This window comes from Simochromis diagramma, unplaced genomic scaffold (genome assembly GCF_900408965.1).
Source record: "Simochromis diagramma unplaced genomic scaffold, fSimDia1.1 OVJJ01000802.1, whole genome shotgun sequence".
Classification (NCBI taxonomy): domain Eukaryota; kingdom Metazoa; phylum Chordata; class Actinopteri; order Cichliformes; family Cichlidae; genus Simochromis; species Simochromis diagramma.
The window spans coordinates 23,621,497-23,643,302 of NW_024387492.1; the positions used below are offsets into that span (position 1 = coordinate 23,621,497).

The 21,806-nt window shown below is 43.3% G+C and overlaps 1 protein-coding gene across 3 annotated transcripts in view; it reads left to right on the forward strand.

The window, feature by feature from the left end:
* The first annotated feature begins 2,759 nt into the window (after positions 1-2,759).
* vta1 (vesicle (multivesicular body) trafficking 1) overlaps positions 2,760-21,806 on the forward strand; it is a 59,459-nt gene continuing 40,412 nt past the window's right edge. For all 3 annotated transcript variants that reach the window (XM_040017880.1, XM_040017881.1, XM_040017882.1), the window contains exons 1-2: positions 2,760-2,950; positions 16,104-16,198. In XM_040017880.1, the coding sequence (XP_039873814.1) occupies positions 2,860-2,950; positions 16,104-16,198 (186 nt within the window). In that variant the 5' untranslated portion in view covers positions 2,760-2,859. The remainder of the gene's footprint in view (positions 2,951-16,103; positions 16,199-21,806) is intronic.

A 21,806-nucleotide genomic window follows, 5' to 3' on the forward strand; every position in this document is an offset into this window, starting at 1 on the left:
TCACGTTGGTCCACCCGTTGAGGTGATGAGGTACATTCAGACATATACACATGCATACCCTACGATCATTATTGTAAGATTATTTTCCATTGATTCATTGTTTTTATGCTTATCGAACTCAGAGTCAGAGGTGACTGACCAGCTATTATATGGTAATGGTGATAGCATGTGGTATAAAAGATTTCTTGAATCTGTCCTTGTGGCAGTGAGCTGAGTCAGCAGAAGGACTGCTGGCTATCCAGTGCGTAATGCAGAGGGTGGTCAGTTTGTTCAATTAATTTATCCAGACCACATCTTCAGAAGTGTCCAGCCAATCTCAAAGCCACCTTTCCTGATCAGTTTATTCATTCTATTGATGTCAACAGCTCCAACGGCGCTCCCCCAGCAGACCAGATTGAAGTACACTGCAGTCGCCACAGCTGACTGATAGAAAATCATAATTTTGCTGCACACATCAAAGGATCTCAGCTTTCTCAGGAAACAGAACCTGCTCATTGCCTTCTTGTATACAGTCTCTCCTTGTTAATATGTACGTCCAGGTACTTGTATTCCACCACACCAGTATCCTATCACAGGACAGACACAGGGTCCCTCTGAAGCTGCTCCCCGTCTTTCTGGTCTTATTGATATTCAGAAGCAGATGATTCGAAATCTTCACCACACCATAAAGTCTAGTGCTCTGTACCTCACTTCCTGCCCATCACTAATGCATCCAACCACTGCAGGTGTGATGACCCAGGTTAATACTGAAAGTCAGAGGTGCAAAAGGTGAATCAGAGTGGAGACACTCCAGTGCCCCTGTGAAGCTCCTGTACCGTACTGTACATCTCCAAATCAGAGAGTCTCACACACTGGCCTGCCGGGTAGTCAGTGATCCACAAGAAAGTGGATCGCTGACATCCTTCTCTTTCAGCAGCAGTGGCTGCATCACATTTAATTTACTTGACAAATCAAATAAGGTGATCCTCACCATGCAGTTTTTTTCTGTCCACGTTAGTCCAAAATAAATTAACCCACTGATGGTTTGATTTGTAACCCCACCAAACATTTTCTTATGAGTTTACAAACTGAATTGTTACCATCTTACTCGAAACATGATGTTCTTTTGTAAACTACGGCCTCACTAGAGTCAAAAAGTTCATGATTTGCGTCCAGAATTTTACCTGCTAGTCTGCATGCCGACTGTTCAGAATATATTTAGTGCATCCAGGGAGGCTGCAGATAATAAATACAGCTTTGTTCATCATCAATTACTAACGCCTCATCTAAATCCAAGCTACATTTGGATTCAAAGTCTGTTTGTGTGCAGCAGCCTTGCAGCTAAGCTCCTCAGTTCCCATGAATAAAAAAAACAATAAAATACAGTATAACCGGAGCCAAAAAGTGCAAAACTGAGTCATCAAGGGAGTGGGTGGGCTTGGACCAGAGTCGACCAGTCAGCCAACAGATTCTCACGACCTCATTACCCAAAGCCCTGACCACATTAGCTTTCCAAACCTCATGGACTTCAGTCCAGCTCAAGGTTCGGTGGGAACTGGGCAGCATGAAGCTTAACACACCAAATTTAAACATACAACAGCATATGGACCAAAGAAAACCTGGTACCCAGCAGACATGCCTCAATAAAGTCAACATATGGCAGGCTTTGGGAGAAACCCGGAGAAGCTGTCATGCTGTTTCTTTGTTGAGCCTCCCAGGTCAAAGGATCATTTGACCACAAGAACCAAACAGATCCAAGCTCTCGTTTTTACCACGGCCCATAAACTCCCCTCACTGCAACAGACTTCTCTGCTCCAAGCCCACCCAATTTCCTGGAAATACATCATTGTTCCCTTTGATTTACACCGTTTATTATCAGACTTCATTTGCTTTGTTGCAAATATGCTTTGGCTCAATCGCCTGAATTCAGACTCAGTTTGTGGCTTTAACTTGACCTCAGTCCAAATATCCTAGGTGTAATACTATGATGATTCTTTTTTAACATTCATTTGTTTTGATTGACTTTTGGGACAATATTGGAATATTAAAAAGAATTTAAACATGGAATTTATTATTTTGAATCTGTCTAACACACATGCACACACACAAATCGTGCCAAGTAACTAAAGCTTGTTTTTAAACACACGTTTGCCATGACTTTCTTCCAGTGGCCACTGTCTAGTGTCACATTTGTTAAAAAAAATATGAAGAAAATATGATCCCAACTGATATATATCTATATCTATCTATCTATCTATCTATCTCTCTATCTCTCTCTCTCTCTCTCTCTCTCTCTCTCTCTCTATATATATATATATATATATATATATATATATATATATATATATATATATATATATATATATCAGTTGGATGAGTGACGAAACATATACACGTGTGTATGTATATATATACACACACATATACATACACACACACGTGTATATGTTTCGTCACTCATCCAAGTGACTTCTTCAGTTTTGGAGACTGAAGAAGTCACTTGGATGAGTGACGAAACGTTTCTCCCACAAAACGCTACGTCCAGATGAACAGAATCAACTTTTGGGGATTATATTGCTAGTTTTCTTCAGTTTATTGTTGTCCAAAATTCTTTGACATCTTCCACCAATAATATATTTTTATTCAGGCTCATAGAATATGCATTATATCATAGTTTCACCTGTAGTTCTTTGGTTTAATGAGCCACACCTTGAGATTCAAACCCTCACCCAATACTTCAGCGAGATGGTGACGTCATCGTCCCGTCTGGGCGGCCGCTCCTATTGGACAAACACGCGGAAGTACGGAGGAACTCTTGCTAACAACAACAGTCCATTCTGGTGATTTGTTCGAGCTCGCTGGATCGGTTTTAACTCCACCATGGCTCTGCCGGTTCAGTTCAGAATCATCCAGCACCACCTGCGGACCGCGCAGGAACACGAGAAACGGGACCCGGTGGTGACTTATTACTGTAAGTGTGTGTTCTGATTGGCGTTAGCAGCTACTGTTGTTAGCATGACAGCTTTGTTTACCTGAGAGCTGACAGCCGCCTGAGCTTAGGACCCAAGCGTTTTATCCAGAGGGGAAGTTTAAAGTAAAAGTCCTTACAGATTGTGTGAGATGTTCAAGGAGTCGCCGAACTGCGGCGTTAAATCACTCCGCTCTTTGAACGTCTCACAGCGTTAGCTCTGACAGCTCCAACTTCATTAGCCTCCTAACGTTCCCTTAGCAACAGGGATCATTTGGGAAATTCATAAACTGTTCCCCTCACTGACTCAGATAAAGAAAGTCCTCCAGATTCCGTTCTGTGAGGCTGTAAACCTGCTCTGCTTTCATCCTGCTAAATTTAGCTGAAGTTTGGAACAACCCAGAAACTGTCCAGGTAACCGTACCTGGCTAGCTGCCAGTGAGGTATGGAGTTAGCAGACAGGAAGTACCGGCCAGAACGTTCCAGGGCTGCTTCAAAGTCTGACGTGAAGTCCTCGTCCAGCTATTTTTTTTCTTCTTCTTTGTCCTGCTGTGTGTCACAGAGTCATGATGAGCCTTCACAGTCAGCTGTAAACAATGGGCTCCACCCCACTGCCTGCATACTTCACCTCCACATGACTCATGAGTTTTTTACCAGTCTGTCACTATGTTTCACACCAGTGCATACCTGCTGAAACCCAGTCGCACCTTCCTTACACAGTGGCAGTATTTTCTACAGAAGTATAATGCAGCCCGTGATGAGAAGTTATATATTCTGTATACCTCACCAATCCACAACATCAATTTTGTCAGGACACTTGAGACGGCAAGATTAAGAACCTACAATATTATTATTATTATTATTTTTAATCCCATAATTCTATGAACCTTTATAAGCAGCATTTGGCAATAGTGGTGTAGAAGAACTCAGATTTTACAGGAAAATATCACCAGCAGAACTGGAACTGATTGGTGGGGGTGAGTGGAGAGGGATGAGGCCAAAACACAAATAAATTATGGGAGAGAGAAAAAACAAAAAATAGAAAGCTTGTTTAAAGTATTGTAATCAAGGACAGAAATTCCAAGAAAATGCTTGTATCTCCGATCTCAAGTAGAATATGAAAATTGGCCGGTTTTTTTTCTTTCTTCTGAATTAATGAGATGGCTTAAAACCTTTGAAACCTTGATTTGATGGACAGTGATTTGACCGTATTTACGTCAAATCCTGGTGTCTGGGAGATACTGGCTTCTGTGTCATAGCTGAGTGTTTAGATGTATTTAGGCTGATGACTTTCTGGTGAGATGCAAAACATCCAGCCAATATTCCCAAAACGTTGATTCTGTTCATTTTCAGCAGAAGGAACGTTTCATTGTTCATCCTTGTGACTGAACATAGTCTACTCTCTGGGATTTCGTGGATTAATGAGTGGGCAGTAACAGTAGCATCTACAGTATGTTACTCAAACACCAGTGCCTCCCGGTCTTTCATTCCACACCAAAGTAAAAGTGCCCTGGGGGGTATTAATGGTCATGAAAGAGAAAGTGACTGCATAAAACTTCCATATTTTTCCTGGTGATTTAAACCAATATGATGCTTAAGTTTCAGGGATCGTATGACATCTACACTTTTGTTCAATATTTACTCTGAGAACAGATAAGCTGTTCCACAAAATTCTGTTGTTTTTTTTTTTCATTTAATAGGAAACCACCAAGTAATAAGAGCTAGTCTTGTAAGTTATATATATATATATATATGTTATTTTCCTTATTATGTAAAGTGTCGTGTTGACATGTTTTTATCAGTCTGAACTATGTATGCTTCGATTTATTAGATTTATATTCACTTTGAAATCAGCCATTTCACAGATTTGTACAACTAACTTTGTGCACATTAAAAGCAGGTGTGATGAAGTATTAACAGTAATTTATAATTGTTTATGGTATTCATTTGTCTCCTTCACTATCACAGATGTTGAAAATCGTACAACATAAACCACAAAAACCCGTCCTGCTGGGTTCTTTCTGTGTGCCGTTTGTACGTTCTCCCTGTACTTGCTTGGGTTCTCTTTGGTACTTTGGTTTTCATGCCACAGCACCAACTGGAGGATTCTAAACTGGAGGTAGGCGTGAATGTGAGGTTTTCTGTGTCTCTGTGTTAGGCCTGTGATGTACTGGCAACCAGAGGCCGCTCTCAGGTGTGCTCAAGGTGCTGATCTGCGCTGATCGAGCAAAACCAGCATCGGTGAAGAGACGGTGTGAGAGAGAGAGAGAGAGAAACCAAAGTGTTGTTGTTACTCACTCACAGTTTGGACACACACAGAAAACTGTTGTCTTGACGCACCTCCAGACTGCTGATCCTTTGCTAACAGGCATCGTCCCACTGTCTCTGATGTCTGATCCACCTTTTTGGGTCAGTGTTGGTCACAATATCACATCACAGTCATCAACGGTCCACGTAAATTATTTCAAATGCTCTATTGAAAGATAACGTTTTGGTAGAAAGGTGCCCAGTCCTCAGCCTTGTTTCCTGTTAAGTAGGGCAGAGTGTGTAAAAGGACTGATTGGTGATGCAGAGGGCACAGCAGGGACTGAGTCTGACCCAGTTGAGCTGATGTAAGTGAGATGCACACGAAGAGGTATATCAACGCAGGAAAAGAGAGTCTGATCAAAACCAGGAGCCCACTGACTGACAGGCAGACGGACAGACGTGTGCTTCCTGTGACAGCTGAGGTGAAGCTTCTGGGAAACAGCTGTTAGGCCACATCTTCATAATGTGGCTGCAGCTTTAAAAAGCTCGTTTTTCTTCAAACAGGCAGAACGGGAAATGGGACGGTCATGGTCATCACTGTTTTCAAGGCATGCTTTGCTCTGTGTTGAACCTGTGTTTGCTCACCTTTACCAGCCTGTGGGTGTACACGACGGCGTGTGTGGCTGAGCTCAAAATGATGGCAGGCGATCCGCCGCCATCATCAAACCAGATTTTCCTCTTTTAAATTTGGCTGATTTTTCACCCACCTGTCATCTTTTTGTGAAAGTGAAATACTTCAGCGCTGCTGCTATTTTTATTCTGTCACTCTGAATCTCCCCCGGCGGGTCCAAACACTGACCCTTTTACTGGACTTTTATTTCAGAACAAGGAAAAAGTCACAGTGAGCACCAAAAATTTTTTTTGGTAAGCCTCTCTCAGCCTCAGCCTATCACTGATTGGCTGCAGATGGGTGAGTGTGAGGGCGATGCTGGGAGGTGGACTAAACGAACTTAATGATATGCGTGTGCATGGAAACATATTCTCAGTGCTGAAAACAGTGATGTGCTGTTCTGTCTGTCTGAGGTGAAGGAGGCCTGTTTCTCAGGCGTTTGTGAAGAAGAAGCCGCTCCATACCTCCCACGGACGGTCATTATCGTTCCTTGGGGGTGGCGGCGCTCTTTGTGCTGTTTCTGGTTATTAATTTGCCGAGCGCTGCTTCTGTCCATGGCACGTGAAAAACACTCTGCTGTTGCTCATATTAGACGATTAAATTGACTCACCTCTCCAGTCTGTTTTATTCTTCTTTTTTTTTTTTTTTTCTTTGGTTTTTTTTGCCTCCTTGGTCTCTTTGCTGCGAGCTGCTCTGTGCAGTGCAAACAGCCTAAAATCAAAACCCTGTGAACACTAGATGAATGTTCTACCAGACGATCTCTTGGGGGAATTTGGACTGTGAGACACCAGCTTTGGCCCTGCATGTCCTCTGGATACCCCACAGGACCTAAAATATGGGCTAAGTCTGGTTTCAGCAGACAACCATTAAAGGGTAGTAAGATATCAGATCCATAGTTTGAGAAAACAAAAAAACATTTTTTTAATTGAAAATAGTTACAGAGAGACTTTATTTGGGATAAATAAAGTCATTCTGATTCTGATATTAATCATGCAATATGTTTGTTGTTTTCTCGTGGTTGTTTATCAGCAGGTACAGCTGTGGGTGTGGTCTGCAGTTCAGGTGTGAGCCTGTATTTGGAGCCCAGTTACCTGTCAGTGTTGTGTGTGTCCTCTGATCAAGTGCTTAATGGATTTTATACTGCTTATGTTGGGAACATGACTGACGGAGCAGATAAGCAGTTTAACTGTATCTGAAAGCAGCAACAGCAGCCTTTTATCACTCAAGTTGATGCGGAGAGATAAACATGACGGACAAGTCCGAGGAAGGTGAAGGTGAATAGCCCAAGCTGCCTGCACTCAGTGTGTGTTTGTGGTGTGAAAGGTGGCCCCGTCAGTGTGGATGTGTGCTGGACCAGTGACCCAGTCAGACCACTGGAGGTCAGCAGCACCATGTGTCTGGGCCTCAGAGGGAGAGAGAGAGAGGGAGGGGCAGGTCGTACACTAACTTTAACAGGGAACGTGTGTGTGTTTAAGGGATGGGGAGCAGTGGACTATGAGTGTGTTTCGTCACCATATTAGCAAGAAGATGTTTTTAAGAATAAGATGTGACGTGATGAGTGAAGCAAGGCTTAAAAGAATAGAAATAGGTTAATGCTCATGTATACTGATTATGGGAGCAATAACACTAGAGCTGGAATAACAGATGTCGGCCATGTCTGGAGTTGGGTGCATGTTTTTGGTAGCAGGAAAAAAGGAAATGCTAGAAGGAAGCTTTGAAATATGTTAAAAAAAACAAAAACAAAAAAACAACAACACTTGTCGGCCTTTATAGGGGTCTGCGAGGTCTACAATTAAACTGGTCGACTGCACTGAATCAGATCATTCAGAATCAGTGTACAGTTCCTACCAGGCATGCTTGCAGGTTTTACCCTGATGTCACTCTTTGATTAGTGATATTATGAAGGCTTTGATACCTTGAGATGAGCATGTTAGCTGTCACTATGCTGGTATTTTGAAATGGATGGATCTGACTGAAACTGTACACCAAAAACCTGTCATGGACTATCATCCTTCTTGATCCTTTTTTTTTAAAAGTCAGTGTGACCTGAAACTAGCAACTGGGCCAGAAAAGTCATCCGAGTCACAGAGAAATGGACATAGAGACATTTCCACCCAACAAATATGGCTACCAGTTCTAAAGTTTAAAAATGACTCTATTGTATTGGTTATTGGCTTCAGTGATCAGAAACCCATACATGAGAAATGTGAACTGGTTGGAGATGCTTGGTTAAGTGACCTCAACAAAAGTGCACTGCAAACTCTGCCAAACTGCCAGTAAGAGGAGTGAAAAACAGTTGAATTTAATAAAAGGACTGACACAAGAGTCTTGCAGGACTCTATTCATTCCTGCAGGAAAACACAGCAACACCAGCCAAGTAGAAAACACTTGAAAAGAGCGAGAAAAATTCCAGAGATGAGCAGCAGGTGGTGAAAAAGACTAAAGCTGCGACTCGATAACGCAGGATTTCATCACCTTTACTGCGCTGCAGACTGTGAACGAGACTCTCATCTGTTACCGTCAGAATCTGCTGAAGGCAAAACTTTGTGAAGAAACCCACATTTACAGCCCGTTGCTCGTGTTTCAGTCTTGGGCCTGGCTCTTGTTCTTTGGGCCAGCAGCTTGCCCGTTGTCTCTGACTCAGATTTACTGTGAGCTGAACTGATTTTACTCCAACTCCCTCTACAGGTAGGGCTGTTCGATATAACGATATATATCGGATGACGATATAAAAACATCTATCGTTTCATTTTACGCTATCGTTTGTTTCGTGGTGTCACAAAATAAACTCTTTACGGCAATATTTTTTCATCGTTTTGATGGTCACTGTAGTGGCTATATTAATTTTTTAAAGTTCTCTCTTTCTCTTATATTTTATATAACCACACTACAGACAGACAAGCGCCTGTTTTTATGCGTTGTGGTTAGCAACAACGATGGTAACAGCATCGTGTGTCTGCTTGTTTATGTTTTACATAAACCTTTCACAATAAAGCTCAAGATCCTGTTGAGACTTTTCAAAAATAACTGAATCACATGAAAGAGCATGCAGATTATTTACGGATGAGAAGTAAAAAAGAGCCGCCAATAAACCTTCGACTCAAACGTTAGAACAGGCTTTTCCCCGCAGCACGCTGTGTAATAAATACTCACAAAGAAAACGGAGGCCGTTACAACTTATGTCTAAAAATGTATTGTTTCATGCATCGGTTAAACACTCGACTCCAGCTACATGACACGCAGCTGGAAACACTTCACGCAAGTTGAGCTGCCCGAGATTCACAGAATTTACAGAAAATGTTACATTTTTGTGATTTATATCATTATCGGGACTATAGAATTCTTATATCGGGAAATGAAATTTTGGTCATATCGCACAGCCCTATCTACAGGGACGATACTGAGGTAGAAATACTGCATTAATATTAACAGGGCAGCTGGTTTGAGACTGACTGTTGGACCAGTTGGCCAGGTGGGGAAAAACACTCAGTGCATCACACAAACACAGAGCTGATAAAAGACATATGAGAAAAAATGATTTCATGTGCTCTAAAAGGCACCCCCATCGAAGTGGTTGCATCCATAATTTTCTGCATTAAAACGGTAACCTGCGTGTATTGTTGTCATGCAGCTGTAAAGACCAAAACCATTTTGTATCAGGCTGAAAACAAAGTATGGAAATATGAACATGTCTATGGAGACTGCCTTACTTTTGAAGCATCAAGTGGCCATTAGAGGAACTGCAGCTCTTATCTGCCACATTGATGGCTTCAAGTTGCATTTTGGTCCTCGTATCAGTCATTCCTGTTAACAAGTGACAAAATCAGACTTTTAATTAGACTTTTATAAGCGTACATCCCTGAAGTAAACATAATTTACTCCCCACCTCCGCTCACACTAAGGTGATAATGCTGCTTCTTCTTTTCTCTGACGGGTTCTTTTTCTCAATCACTGAAACAAATTGAAAACTGCTGCTAACTGGCTAACAGATGGTTGCAAATCTGGCATTCCAGGGGAAGGAATAACTGTTACAATAAATTGGAAATCTGACAGTTGTCTCCAACAGAAAGAGAGGGTGTGTGTGTGTGTGTGTGTGTGTGTGTCTGTGTTATTCACATAATTGTACCAAAGTAAAGGTGTGCTTCTTCGAGGTGCTTTGAGGCGTTATGACTGGCAGTGCAGAGTATATTTTCAGTGAGCAAACATCTGAACATGCAGAACTTCACAAATAACTCATCAGGGAAGCCGTCCATCATGTGGGTCTGATGAGGCCAGGGCTCGCAGAGATTTATTTCCATCCTTTTTGTCTGACTGCTAGAGCGTTTACCATCACTCAGCCTCAGCTCAGCAGGTCCATCTAAATTAGCCAGCTAATGCCAGGCAATATTTCACCTCACCTCCACCCCAGAACAGACCAATCAATGGAGGTTTGAGTCAACGCCATGATTTGTTTAGCTGTAATGAAGCCACGTAATTCACCTGCAGCTCCCCCGGCCGACAGCACTTGGCTGCGTTACAAATGCCGTTTCACACTGATTGGACTGTCGACGTTATAAACGAGGAGAGGGTGAACACAGGTACCATCCCTCTGTCTGCGGGAGGGGAACACACTCCTCCTTTTATTTGTATGTAATATCCAAACATGCATACAGCTTTATTTTTTAACTTGAAAATTTTTTTTAATTCACTGTTTTATTCATTACTGCACTGACTGGCTGTGATTATTTGGCTTCCTCAGAATGATTGGATTCTGATAAAGAGGACTTTGCTGAGTAACCTGATGGAAACTGGGACCATTACGTCTCACACTCAATCCTCCATCCTCTCCCCGCCGAGCTTTAAAACATTTAGAAAGAATAAGACCTACCATGTAATTAGTTTGGACTGCCTGGGAAGTGGGCACAGTGGCAGACTGTGCCAGTTCAGCCGTCACTGCGTCCACATGCTGGCTATAATTACACGATTTCAGAGTTTGCAGCTGAACATGATGATTATCTCTTCAGCATGAAGGGAATGATACGAGTGTGGTGACAGTGGTCTAGATTTTCTTAATGACCCTTACTGTAGTACAAGACATGACCTCACTAGAGATTTATAACTTAGTCTTAGTTTCCAACTAAGTTCAAACAGAACAGTGTGTGACTGGTTCTGGCTCCCACCAGCTTTCTGTAAAGTTTTAACAAATGAAGCCATCTGGCAAAATGGAAAGTTCTGAGGAAAATTACCGTTGACATCCGAGACAGAATTCATTGTGAGGTGTGATTCTCCTCTGTGAATTACACGCTGTCACTATATTGTCCTGAGTGGATAAGGTCAGCTAAATCATTCCAGTGCTGATCTGATAAAGCGATGTGACCATATTCACATCACTTCATCAGCTAACGTTACCAAACCATCACCGGATTCATGCCACGCAGCCAAGTTAAAGCTAGCTAGCCAACTCTACTGCTTGGTAACATTATTTGTGCATGTAAATGTGGCTTCTTCTTCACACATAGAAGTTAGTCATGGAGTGCTGGGATCAACTGCATTTACATTATACATGCTTCCTTGAGGCAGTATCGTTCAAAAGCTCATTGCTATGCAGATAGTCTATCTGTGAAGCCAGTTAAACTGCAGCCTTGTCTCTAAAGAATAAAATCCTGGATGTTGTAATTTTCTTGTCTCACATTTAGATAAAACTGAGGTTGTTATACAGTAAGTCTTGAGTTACACCCTTCTTTTCATTTTGCAGGAAAATGGGTAATGGGTGGCATTTTTCATATGCAGTGATTTACTGCACACTGTGTGGTGTGCCAAGTTTTCAGCTTGTTGGTGCAAAAATTAAATTTTATGCTGTCAAACTATGTTATCTTTGGCATTTTTCATAAGTTTGAATGAAGAAATGGGAACAACAATGGAGGTTACGCTGAGCTGCTTTTAATACCAAAACCAAAGAAATGCTGTGAGAACAGCAGAACAGATATGACAGAGTTTCTTGTTGTTAATGATCTGTTCCCATCGTGCTCGGTTTCTGTGTTCGAGCTTCATCTTATCTGTAAGCGTTGCAGTCGCGCTTTACAGCATGTTGTGCTGGAATGAACCTCCAGAATCTGTGGCAGTGTGTTCACTCTGTGGGCCTCGATTGTCTTCTGGTCACACTGAACGAACACACACACACACACACACACACACACACACACACACACACACACACACACACACACACACACACACACACACACACACACACACAGACAGAGCGACTCAGCTATTCTCCATAATGAAGTCCTTGTCATTCATATGACACAGAGACTGCTCTGGCCCACATTCACATTGGCACAGAATGTCAAAAATTGCATCGAGGCGGTGGCGGCGTCCTGCCAGCACCATTACAGGAGGGTTAATTATTCACTGCTAAATATATTTTCTTACAACAGTCACTGTCACGCCAAGAGATAAACGAGGAAATTGGGGAAACTGCTGTGTTGACAGAGCAGAGTTTAGTGTCTGTACACGTGAAATCTCTGCTGTAGAAGCCTCTGCAGAAAACTTGGGCAGCACATCACAGGTCTACCTGATGTGTCTCACATCGTACTGACTGGTGTTGACCTGCTCAGTTATGTGCTGTGCAACCCAATGAATGCAGTGTCATAACAAATCAGCAGTAAACCATCCCGTCCACACACACAGAGAGGCAAATTAGACCGATATCAGAGTCCTCAGAGACATAGCTAGAAGTCAGAAAGCTGCGCTGCTGCCAGTCACGAGCTGAACTTTCTGGAAATGCAGCTTCTTGCTTTTTCACTGCATTTGTTCAGCGTTCAGTGTTTCGTCTAACACCTTCAGTGCACATCCTTTCTCACAAACCTTTTCCTCTGCGTGAGCTGGCAGCAGCAGCCCTTCCACTGAAGCTTATCACCTCTGAAAAACAAACGCCGGAGCTAAAAGCATTTTTTGGACCCTACTTATTTTTGAGAGAGCCAGCAGAGAGGGAAGCTCGTCAGAGACCCTATAATCGCAGGAAACAAAAGCCTGACAGGTTTTAACACTTGAAGTTATCGTCTCCTCAGAGGATGTGTCCCAGCTGGCGTGCTTTCAGGCTTTTGCAGCTTTTTGCAGACCGGAGGGGCATCGAAGGTTTAACTTGCGATGCCTGGTTTAAAATGTCTGGTAGCTGATGTGGATGATTTATTTCCTGTAAGATGAATGCAGGTCACTGAGATCAGTTAAAGTCCTCCTGTGTGCTGATATCTGTGCAGCTGAAGTCTACACTGCTGGTTTAAAGATGGAATTAAATATAATTTAATGTAATTTATCAAATTCAGATGTTTTGTTTAATTCTGAGTGTTTTTCATTTTAAAACAAACTACTATTTATGTGTTGCAGTGACACTGGTAGCTGCTGTCCTTTACTGGGCTGCAGAGAGCTGTTGATGCTTACATGTAGTTTTCAGGGTGAGAAGAATAAACTGAACAAAATACAAATTAATGAATGCAGAAACAAACTGCACCTTCACTCACCACAAGGGGGCTCCAGCACTGGTTGTGTGTGTGTGTGTGTGTGTGTGTGTGTGTGTGTGTGTGTGTGTGTGTGTGTGTGTGTGTGTGTGTGTGTGTGTCTGCAGTCTAACTGTGTTGGGTTGTGTTGTACAGCGCGATGACACAAAGCCTTCCTTTGTCAGTCTGCTGGAGGACCCGCTGTCTGTGTGGCTTGCTGCGCTCTTGTTCATGCGTACATGCGTACATGCGTGTCACACTGGTGCCGCTCTTTGGAAACACTGAGTGCTTCTGGCCTTGGCGGCTGGACAGAGGCTCCCCGCCATTCTGCTGCTGTGAAATGGGCCATTGTTCTGCTGATGCTGCGCAGGGCTGTGACTCAAACATGAGGTGGAAACGGATTACTCAAATATATGCAGAGTACAACACGATGTTTATGGTCTCCTGGTAACTCGACAGGCCCGACCGTCCACGCTGGAATACTGCTTAATATTCAGGCTTTCTCTCTCCGCTGCAGCAGACGCTCTGAGCACAGCCTGTGCATGTTTCAGATAAAGTACAATAAGTGTAGAGTAATTGTGGGAGCAATATCAGCAGGTGGAATTTTATTTAGTTATGTTTTAATGTTTATTAACGTTTCCAGCTCATGTCATGTCGGCTGTGTCTGACCAACAAACTATAACCCGGAGATTTTCAAATTAAAGGCATAAAACAGACCAGACAAGTTGCAACCTTTGAGTTTTGTTCAATTAATGAACTAAATTCTAAACATAATTATAATTAGTTACTCAGATTTCATACCGTGCACCATTCCACATGCTTTCAGCTCTATATTCTTCTACTAGAGTAGTTCTGCATGATTTACAATTTACAGTAATCTTTATTTATGTGATGCTGCATTACTGCAGTCACTCATCTCTCTGAAACAAGCAGTTTTGGCTCCTCCACCTTTATGCCAGCTGTCTTCTGATTGGCTGCCCCTCACAGACAGAAGGTTTTAACAGCAGGTGGGTGGGGCTGCGATGCCCTACAACCTGAGCACGTGGCTCAAAGAGATTACTTATTATTTGAAACGTTGGTGATTTTTAATAAAACCGTCGATTTCTAGAACACGACAAGGTTCCACGTTCCAAAATGAGGTCCACGTTCAAAAGAGAGAATTTCAGCAAAGGGTAAAATCCGCACTGATCTCATCGCTCTGTGCTGCACGCCGCCTCCACACAAACAGCACAATCTGCTGAGGTAATCCTCGCAGAGAAGGAACTCTGAGGCTGCTTCACCCTGCGCTGATAGTGCAGCGCTGAGTCTGCTCACTGTGCCTGTTGCACTACAAGTGTACACACACACACACACACACACACACACACACACACACACACACACACACACACACACACACACACACACACACACACACACACACACACACACACAGAGCTGTGGATTAGAGATGATTTGAGGAATGTCTGCGTGCCTGTCAGCACAGGTGGAGGTTTTTACTCCAACATACCTGTGATTGTGTGAGAGTGAGCAGAGTGTGAAAAGCCTTTCTGCTGCCGGTTTAGGACGACTGTGAGGTGTTTATCCTGCAGACACAGCGTCTGTATTTCCTGCTGATGGAGGAGGAAGCCGTGTGCGCTTCAAAGTGTCTCTCATTTTAGTTAAAGACAATCATTTTTAACATGGGTCGAGACAGCAGCTGTGTGCACGCACAGCGATCACACACAGTGCACCATCCATCTGGTTAACAAACCCCGGGCTGATTCACACAGAGATGAGCCTGCAGTGCAGTTCAGCCCAGAATCTACAGGAAGGCATCAGCATGGTTCCATAAAACTTTTACACACACAAACTCTCTAACGGGGTGTAAAGTCATGGTTTGTGTAGCCACGAGGCAAACCGAAGCACAGTGACGGACTTCAGGTGTACAAGCCACGCCCCTGAACTGAAACCTGGATACCCACACAACAAACAGCTGAATTCTGTGTGTGTGTGTGGGTGTGCATGTGTGTGTGTGTGTGTATTGTTGATGGGGAGCTCTTTTCAGTTTTTGAAAATGTGTTGTGTGACAGCTGTGCACATCATTCTCAGTCTGCTTTCTGAGGTTTGTGTTGTGAGCATAGACTGTGTGAGCAAGTGTCTCTTCATTGTTTGTGAAGTCTTGTTGGGAAATCTTTTAAATACAGTCTGTGGTGTTGAACGTGGAGTTCAGGTTGTATCACTCCTCTTGAATGTTTTGTGTATTTTTCTGGCTCAAATAACATTGGATTTAATGTCCCTATACCAGCAGATACATTCAGTAAATGCATATCTGTAATATTCATATAACAGTTTTTGAACACTGAGTAAAGAGCTGCAGGTACATCACAGAAACACGAGCCCTCCCTGACCTCCGTTACAGTAATATGAAAACACTTTATCATACCAGCAGCTTTTTTTCTGACTAGCTTTATAATTTTTGGAAAATAATTCCAGTCCTAGTTCTCTAAGAGTTTTTCTGGAGGTCATCCCTGCAGGCCCGGTGCTGCTGCTCAGGTGTGAGGTCACATCATGTTAGAGAAGAATAGAAATAATTGACAGGTGAGGGATCATGAGTGTGTCCACACAGGCCTGCTTCGTCTCAGGTGGAAATCTTTCCATCTTCAGCAGCTCTTGTGTGAAACTTTAATGAGGAGGACTCTGTGTCGAGTCTTGTGTGAGCGAAGCTGTGGAAGAACAGACTTGTTTAATTTTTTTATCTCCTCCCCGTGCTCTCCTGCAGGTCGACTCTACGCCATGCAGACGGGCATGAAGCTGGACAGCAAAACACCCGAGTGCCGAAAGTTCCTGGTCAAACTCATGGACCAGCTGGAGACGGTGAGTCGGATTCTTTAGTCCTGTTCCTCCTTCAGTGCGGACCCTTTTTCCTGTTTAGTTCTCTCTTGCTGATTGTGTCACGTTGAATAATGAGTAAATGAAGCGCATTAGCTTAATCATCTCAAACCAGGAGCTTCAGTGTTTCAGGAGCTTGCTGACTGCGTCTAAATGAGAAAGATTAATTTGGGTCTGTTCGCTGGGTCTGATTTTCATTCCTGCTTTTGACTTCAAGTGATTAAGAGAACAAAAACACGCAGATGAGATGGTCATTGCATTTGTTTCATAAACATGCTCTTGATTTTTCTGGACTCCCTCTCCCTCTGTGGAGAGGACACAGGGGCTTGGGGGTCCCTGGTTTCTGTGCAGGCCTCGAGGCCATGCAGGCTGCAGCTCATACTTTCATTGGGATTACTTATTTATTTATTTTATACTGAAGTTTAAGCTTTGCATCGAGAAAATCTGCCAGATTAAATCAGCCCGGTTTATTTTTATTTATCTGTAAGAAACCGAGGCTCATAGAGGACGTCTGAGGAGCTTTTGTCTGCCCCTGCTGTACAGCTCAGGTTTAGTAAATTACTAAGAGATATGAATAGAAGTATCTCGAGGGTTGATAAGAATCTTGTTGGATTTCTTATACATCAGATTTTAAGTGACGTGTTACGTGAAGAACAATGACCTCCTGCTGAGCTGCACGGTCCAGCCAACAGCCTCGTTACTCCTGCTCCAAGCGCTGTGACGCTGGCTGCACCGCTGCCTGTACACCGCCTCTACCTCAGCAGCACACGGCTGAATGGCTCTTTTCTTAGAAAACACACACACGTCAGGTATTACTATGTTGTGGGGACATCTAATTGACATAATGCTTTCCCTAGCCCCGTAGCCTAACCATGAAAAAAGAATGCCTAAACCTAACCCTCATCCTAAACCTAACATAACCATAACCTAACTGTAACCCTGACACTAAAACCACATTATGAGTCTCAAAAATGCCTTCAAACCAGGATTTTGGTCCCCAGAAGTATAGTAAACTTTAAATCTTTGGTCCCCACAAAGATATGAATACACACACACACAACGCAGCCCTCTAAAAGGCTTGACATTTACCTGTTGGTTATCAGAGGCTGCACTCACTGCATAAGGTCCTCTCAGAGGTTTGAGGTTTCTCTCCTCGGAGAGGTTAAAATACTGCTGGGGTCCCAGTGACCCCAGAGTGCCCCCTACAGGTCACATGCACTGCTGGGCAGCAAGATATCATAAGTAATGCAGTAAAGCCTTCAAAAGGTCTGTTAGCAGACATACTTTGCAGGCCAGGTAATGTCATAATACTTCAAGTTTTCCTTCAATTTGTCCATATATGTATGAACTACGAACACTTTCATTAGTACGTTCTGTGCCATGTAACGCAACGAGCCTGAGCCTGTTATTTCTGAGCCTGTATTGTTTTAAAGGTGGTTTAAGCCATAGACTGTACATAAAAGATGGCTGCAGATAATGTGATGTCACACACTGGTATCTAAAGTCCTTGAACTTTTCCTTGAACTTGGCATTCTAGCTGTTGTTGTATTTTTCTCAAAAGCAGATGTGGTGAGTGAAGTATGGATCTAAGGAAACCATCCTTAAATATGCACCGCTTTAGCCTTCTTTTTGACTCTGACGGGTACATGGTTTCTAAAATGAATGTCATGTTGTGCACAATAAGACGTAAACCTAGTGATAACCCAGACAATGTTCTCCCCATTTCCTGCCACTGCGCTCTGAACCTGAAGTGTGTACAAGGACAGGAGAATGTCGGATTTAAGCGTCATTTAAGTTACTGACCCTCGTTAGCGACTCGCGGGCCAGAAACATTTCTCTCAGATGGCACAGAGTGCAGAGCGACAGCTGGACAGCTGTGCCACACCTCACTGTCACTCTGGATATGTGGTCAAGTTGCACATATTTACAGATGCCTCACTAAGACAGTCCTGAGCCTCACTGCTGTGGAGTGTAAGCCGACCACAACAATGTAATCCACAACCTTTGATTTATATTGATAACGAACGATATATAAATCTAACAATAACAAGGTTTTGTTTCACATACCATTCAGCCTGAACCTCTGATCAGAGATTTTACATTCAGTCATTCACATGAGAGCAAAGGCCTGATGATGTAAGTTGTGGGTTATCTTAACCCCCACTCACAGCTGACCAGTGCTGACATTTTCCTGCTGAGGTCGATGTAAAGTTATCCTGTTCCATCAGGTGAAGACTCTTTGGGTTTTATCTCTTTTCACCATTTAATGTGAAATTGTATTATTGTTATGGTAAATAATCTTTACCATTAGGGACTCTTTTTGTGCCACAAGTCTGACTTAATTTTGGAATAAGACACGTTGGTTTGCGTCTGTTTGTTCTCCGAGCTTACGAGAACATCTTGTGCTTCTCCGTGAGTCACATTTACGTAATGCAGGCTGCTCTCCTGTCTGCTAACAGGAACGGGCTAATTAGATTTTGTGGAATTGTTATGATGAAGGGAGGGAGCAGGTGACCGGGCTGAGAGTGTCCCAGCGGGGGGGCCAAGTGAATTTACCGAGACTGAGAAGAACCCACGGAGAGGTGATGAAGCTCTAAAACACATCTGTCAGCTTCAGTTTTACTGTCCATGTCATTTTGATCCTGTAGTTCCCCACCCTCATCGCGCATGTTTCTACTTCTACGGTTACATCCAACGTTTACCGTTTCAAGTTTAACTTGCTACGTGGCAAATCAGGTGTGGGTCTGAACAGTTAAAGGAATCAGATGCAGCCTGATTTTACAGAAGCTCCAGGGATCTCCGTCACACATGCGCGTCGCTTTTCCGACACGACACACACCTGCTGCTTTGAGTTCTGTACGTGTGTGTATGAGTGGGCTCATGATAATCTGTAATAAATTATTTGATTATGATATATATTGCTATGGAAAATATAGCCATACATTGCATTGCACTACTCTCAGAAAATATTTCTCACAATATATAATTTTCTATCCTCCTTTTCAATGAGCTGCTGTCCCTGGTGTCACCTTGTCACGGTGGTGATGTTAGCATGCTCCGCTGTCTGCTGCAGTTTGCTCTGGGTGGAGTCTTTTTAGGGAAATATTCTTAGGTAAACTTGTTCAGTGTGAGCATTTATAAAATATGAATATTAACTGTTGGTCGTAAAATATCAAACAGTCACTCCTGACTGTGTCAGCTTCTGCTTGATGCTGTGAACATGGAGTGATGACTGCCACGTTTGTTGTGTCGTCTTTCTGACGCCTATTGCCGGCTTGGAGTCGCAAGCAGGTCGGTTGCTTGAGACGTCTCCATGCATCACTGCAGGAGCGAGGAGAGTCCGAGAGGGAAAGCTGATGCAACATCTGGTAAAGAAAAGAAAACTTTAATTTCCTTTTTTTCTGAGGAGCAGCAAGAGTTTAGGAGAAGACTGCAGGTGAGGATGGCCACAAATAAGGCTGTGATCAGGGCCTATGCCAGCTTTCAGGTTTTACAGAGAGAACTGGTGTCATGTTGTGAACCTGTTGCAAAACTGTTTCCCAGGCTGATAGCAGGCAGCAGGAGTGGTTCAAACACGGACCTGATTCAGGCTCCGTCTTATTCTGATTTGGTTTTGCTCGGTAAACTTCAGCTGCAGTCAGACTGTGATCACACCAGCACAAACCCGATTAATCATGTGGAAGCGCTGCTATTGTCCAGATGGAGCCCGAACAAGGTCTGTGAAACACGGGGACACCCCGAGGTTTCCACTCCTTAATGAACTGTTGCTTGTTGCTGTAACTCATTCTGCAGCGCTCTGAGTCAGGATTTAAACCACAGCAGCAACTCTGTCTGCCCCCCCAATTTCCCCGCTGACCTGGCTCGTACGTACTAGGCATTAGGCATGCTGGACTTTTATTTTCCACTGTCATTGCCAGCTCAAGCCTTTCACTGGGACGGTGGAAAATCACTTGTTTGAAAATCAGTTTCATGTGATGCAGGATGGGAAACCTCAGAGATGCCAGTCATGGTAGATGCTGCTAAATTTAGATCTTTGTCTCCTGCAGCAGCCACTGAGGATGAGCACCGTGGTCTCTCACAGCGGGGAGATCAGGGTGGTCAAACAGGTGGTCCTTCTTCTGTGACTTAATCAATCTGTTTTACCTGCAGAGTTTATCAGGTAAAAACGATGGAGGACACACAGCAGTTTAAAATCAGCTCAGCCGCTTTACGAACGGAGTGAGCGAATGAGTAATGCGGCTAATTCTGGCTCTGTAAGTAAAGCAGATTAACAAGCTGCTCGATTTGCTTCTACTTTGCATTTTATTGGCAGAGAACACATTGTTATTGTTGCTCAGTCATGTTCATTTAAGGGTGAGAAGCCAAAATGATCGAGGTTATAATTCAATCAATTGTGCAGCCTTATCAAATATACTGTACAAAGACTCAGATTTCTTGGAGTCTGTTCGATGAGTCTGTGGTGGTTCTGATCACCTGTGACTGTGGGAATTACGCGCATCTGAACAAAGATGGACTTTATCAGAACCACATCATAGACTGAACTGAAGGTTTTCAGAAATGTAGACCCAAACCCAGATGGATACATGTGTCCAGCTGTTTGAATTTCCTCTTGAGCCCTGAGCGGTCGAGGAGTTACGGTAAAATCCCGGTGGAGCTGATTTTTCATGCCACTCTGTGAGTACTTGGTGCTATTATGGTACACCAACTATCACTGCAGAGCACAGGTTCTCTTTTTTCCAAAACCGTTTGATTTTCGTCTCTAACACAAACATTAACAGAGTTACAGTAAAGCGTGCTTTTACACTGACCACCAGGTTCATGGTTCAAAAAGGGTTAAGACCTCACTAACATCAAGGAAACATGTATTAATCTCAGACACTCAAAGCTTTCTGAGCTTAGAGACACTGACTTGAAGCTCAGACACATGAACACTGCTCAGCGGATGATGGAGGAAAATTCAAATGACTGCAACTAGAATTTAGATTTGAATTGATTTAAATTTAATTTAATTTATGCAGCGCCAAATCAAAACAACAGTTGCCTCAAGGTTCTTTATATTGTAAGGTAGACCCTACAATAATAGATGCAGAGAAAAGCCCAACAATCGTACTATGACCCTATGAGCAAGCACTTTGGCGACAGCGACAGTGGAAAGGAAGAGGTGGGCCGAGGCTGCAGACTTGAGCATAAAGCATCAGCTGCAGTCAGAGGTGTTGGAGCTGGAGTCTCTGTGATTCATTGTCACTCACATATTTATGGTCTTCATTTATTAACAGAGCTCATGAAAGCGCGGCTGGGCGTCCCGTCGCTCATGCACACTGCTGTGCACGTGTGGATTTCTGTGTGAAGCGGACCCGGTTTGTTGGTTTGGACTTGGTTTGCACCTCCGTGCGTCACACTCGCTGCTCCCAGAGTCAATAAGGCGTCACGGTCTCGTATCAAAGGCTTGCTTCGCTCTAACCTGGTCCAGGTTTACATTTAAAAAGTGGCGCTAATTCTTCTGCTTCACTTTAAGTTTGGTCGCCTGTCAAACGGAAACCTAACCAGAGCGAGCGAGCCTGAGAGTCATGGCTGAGTTTAGCGACTTTCCTTT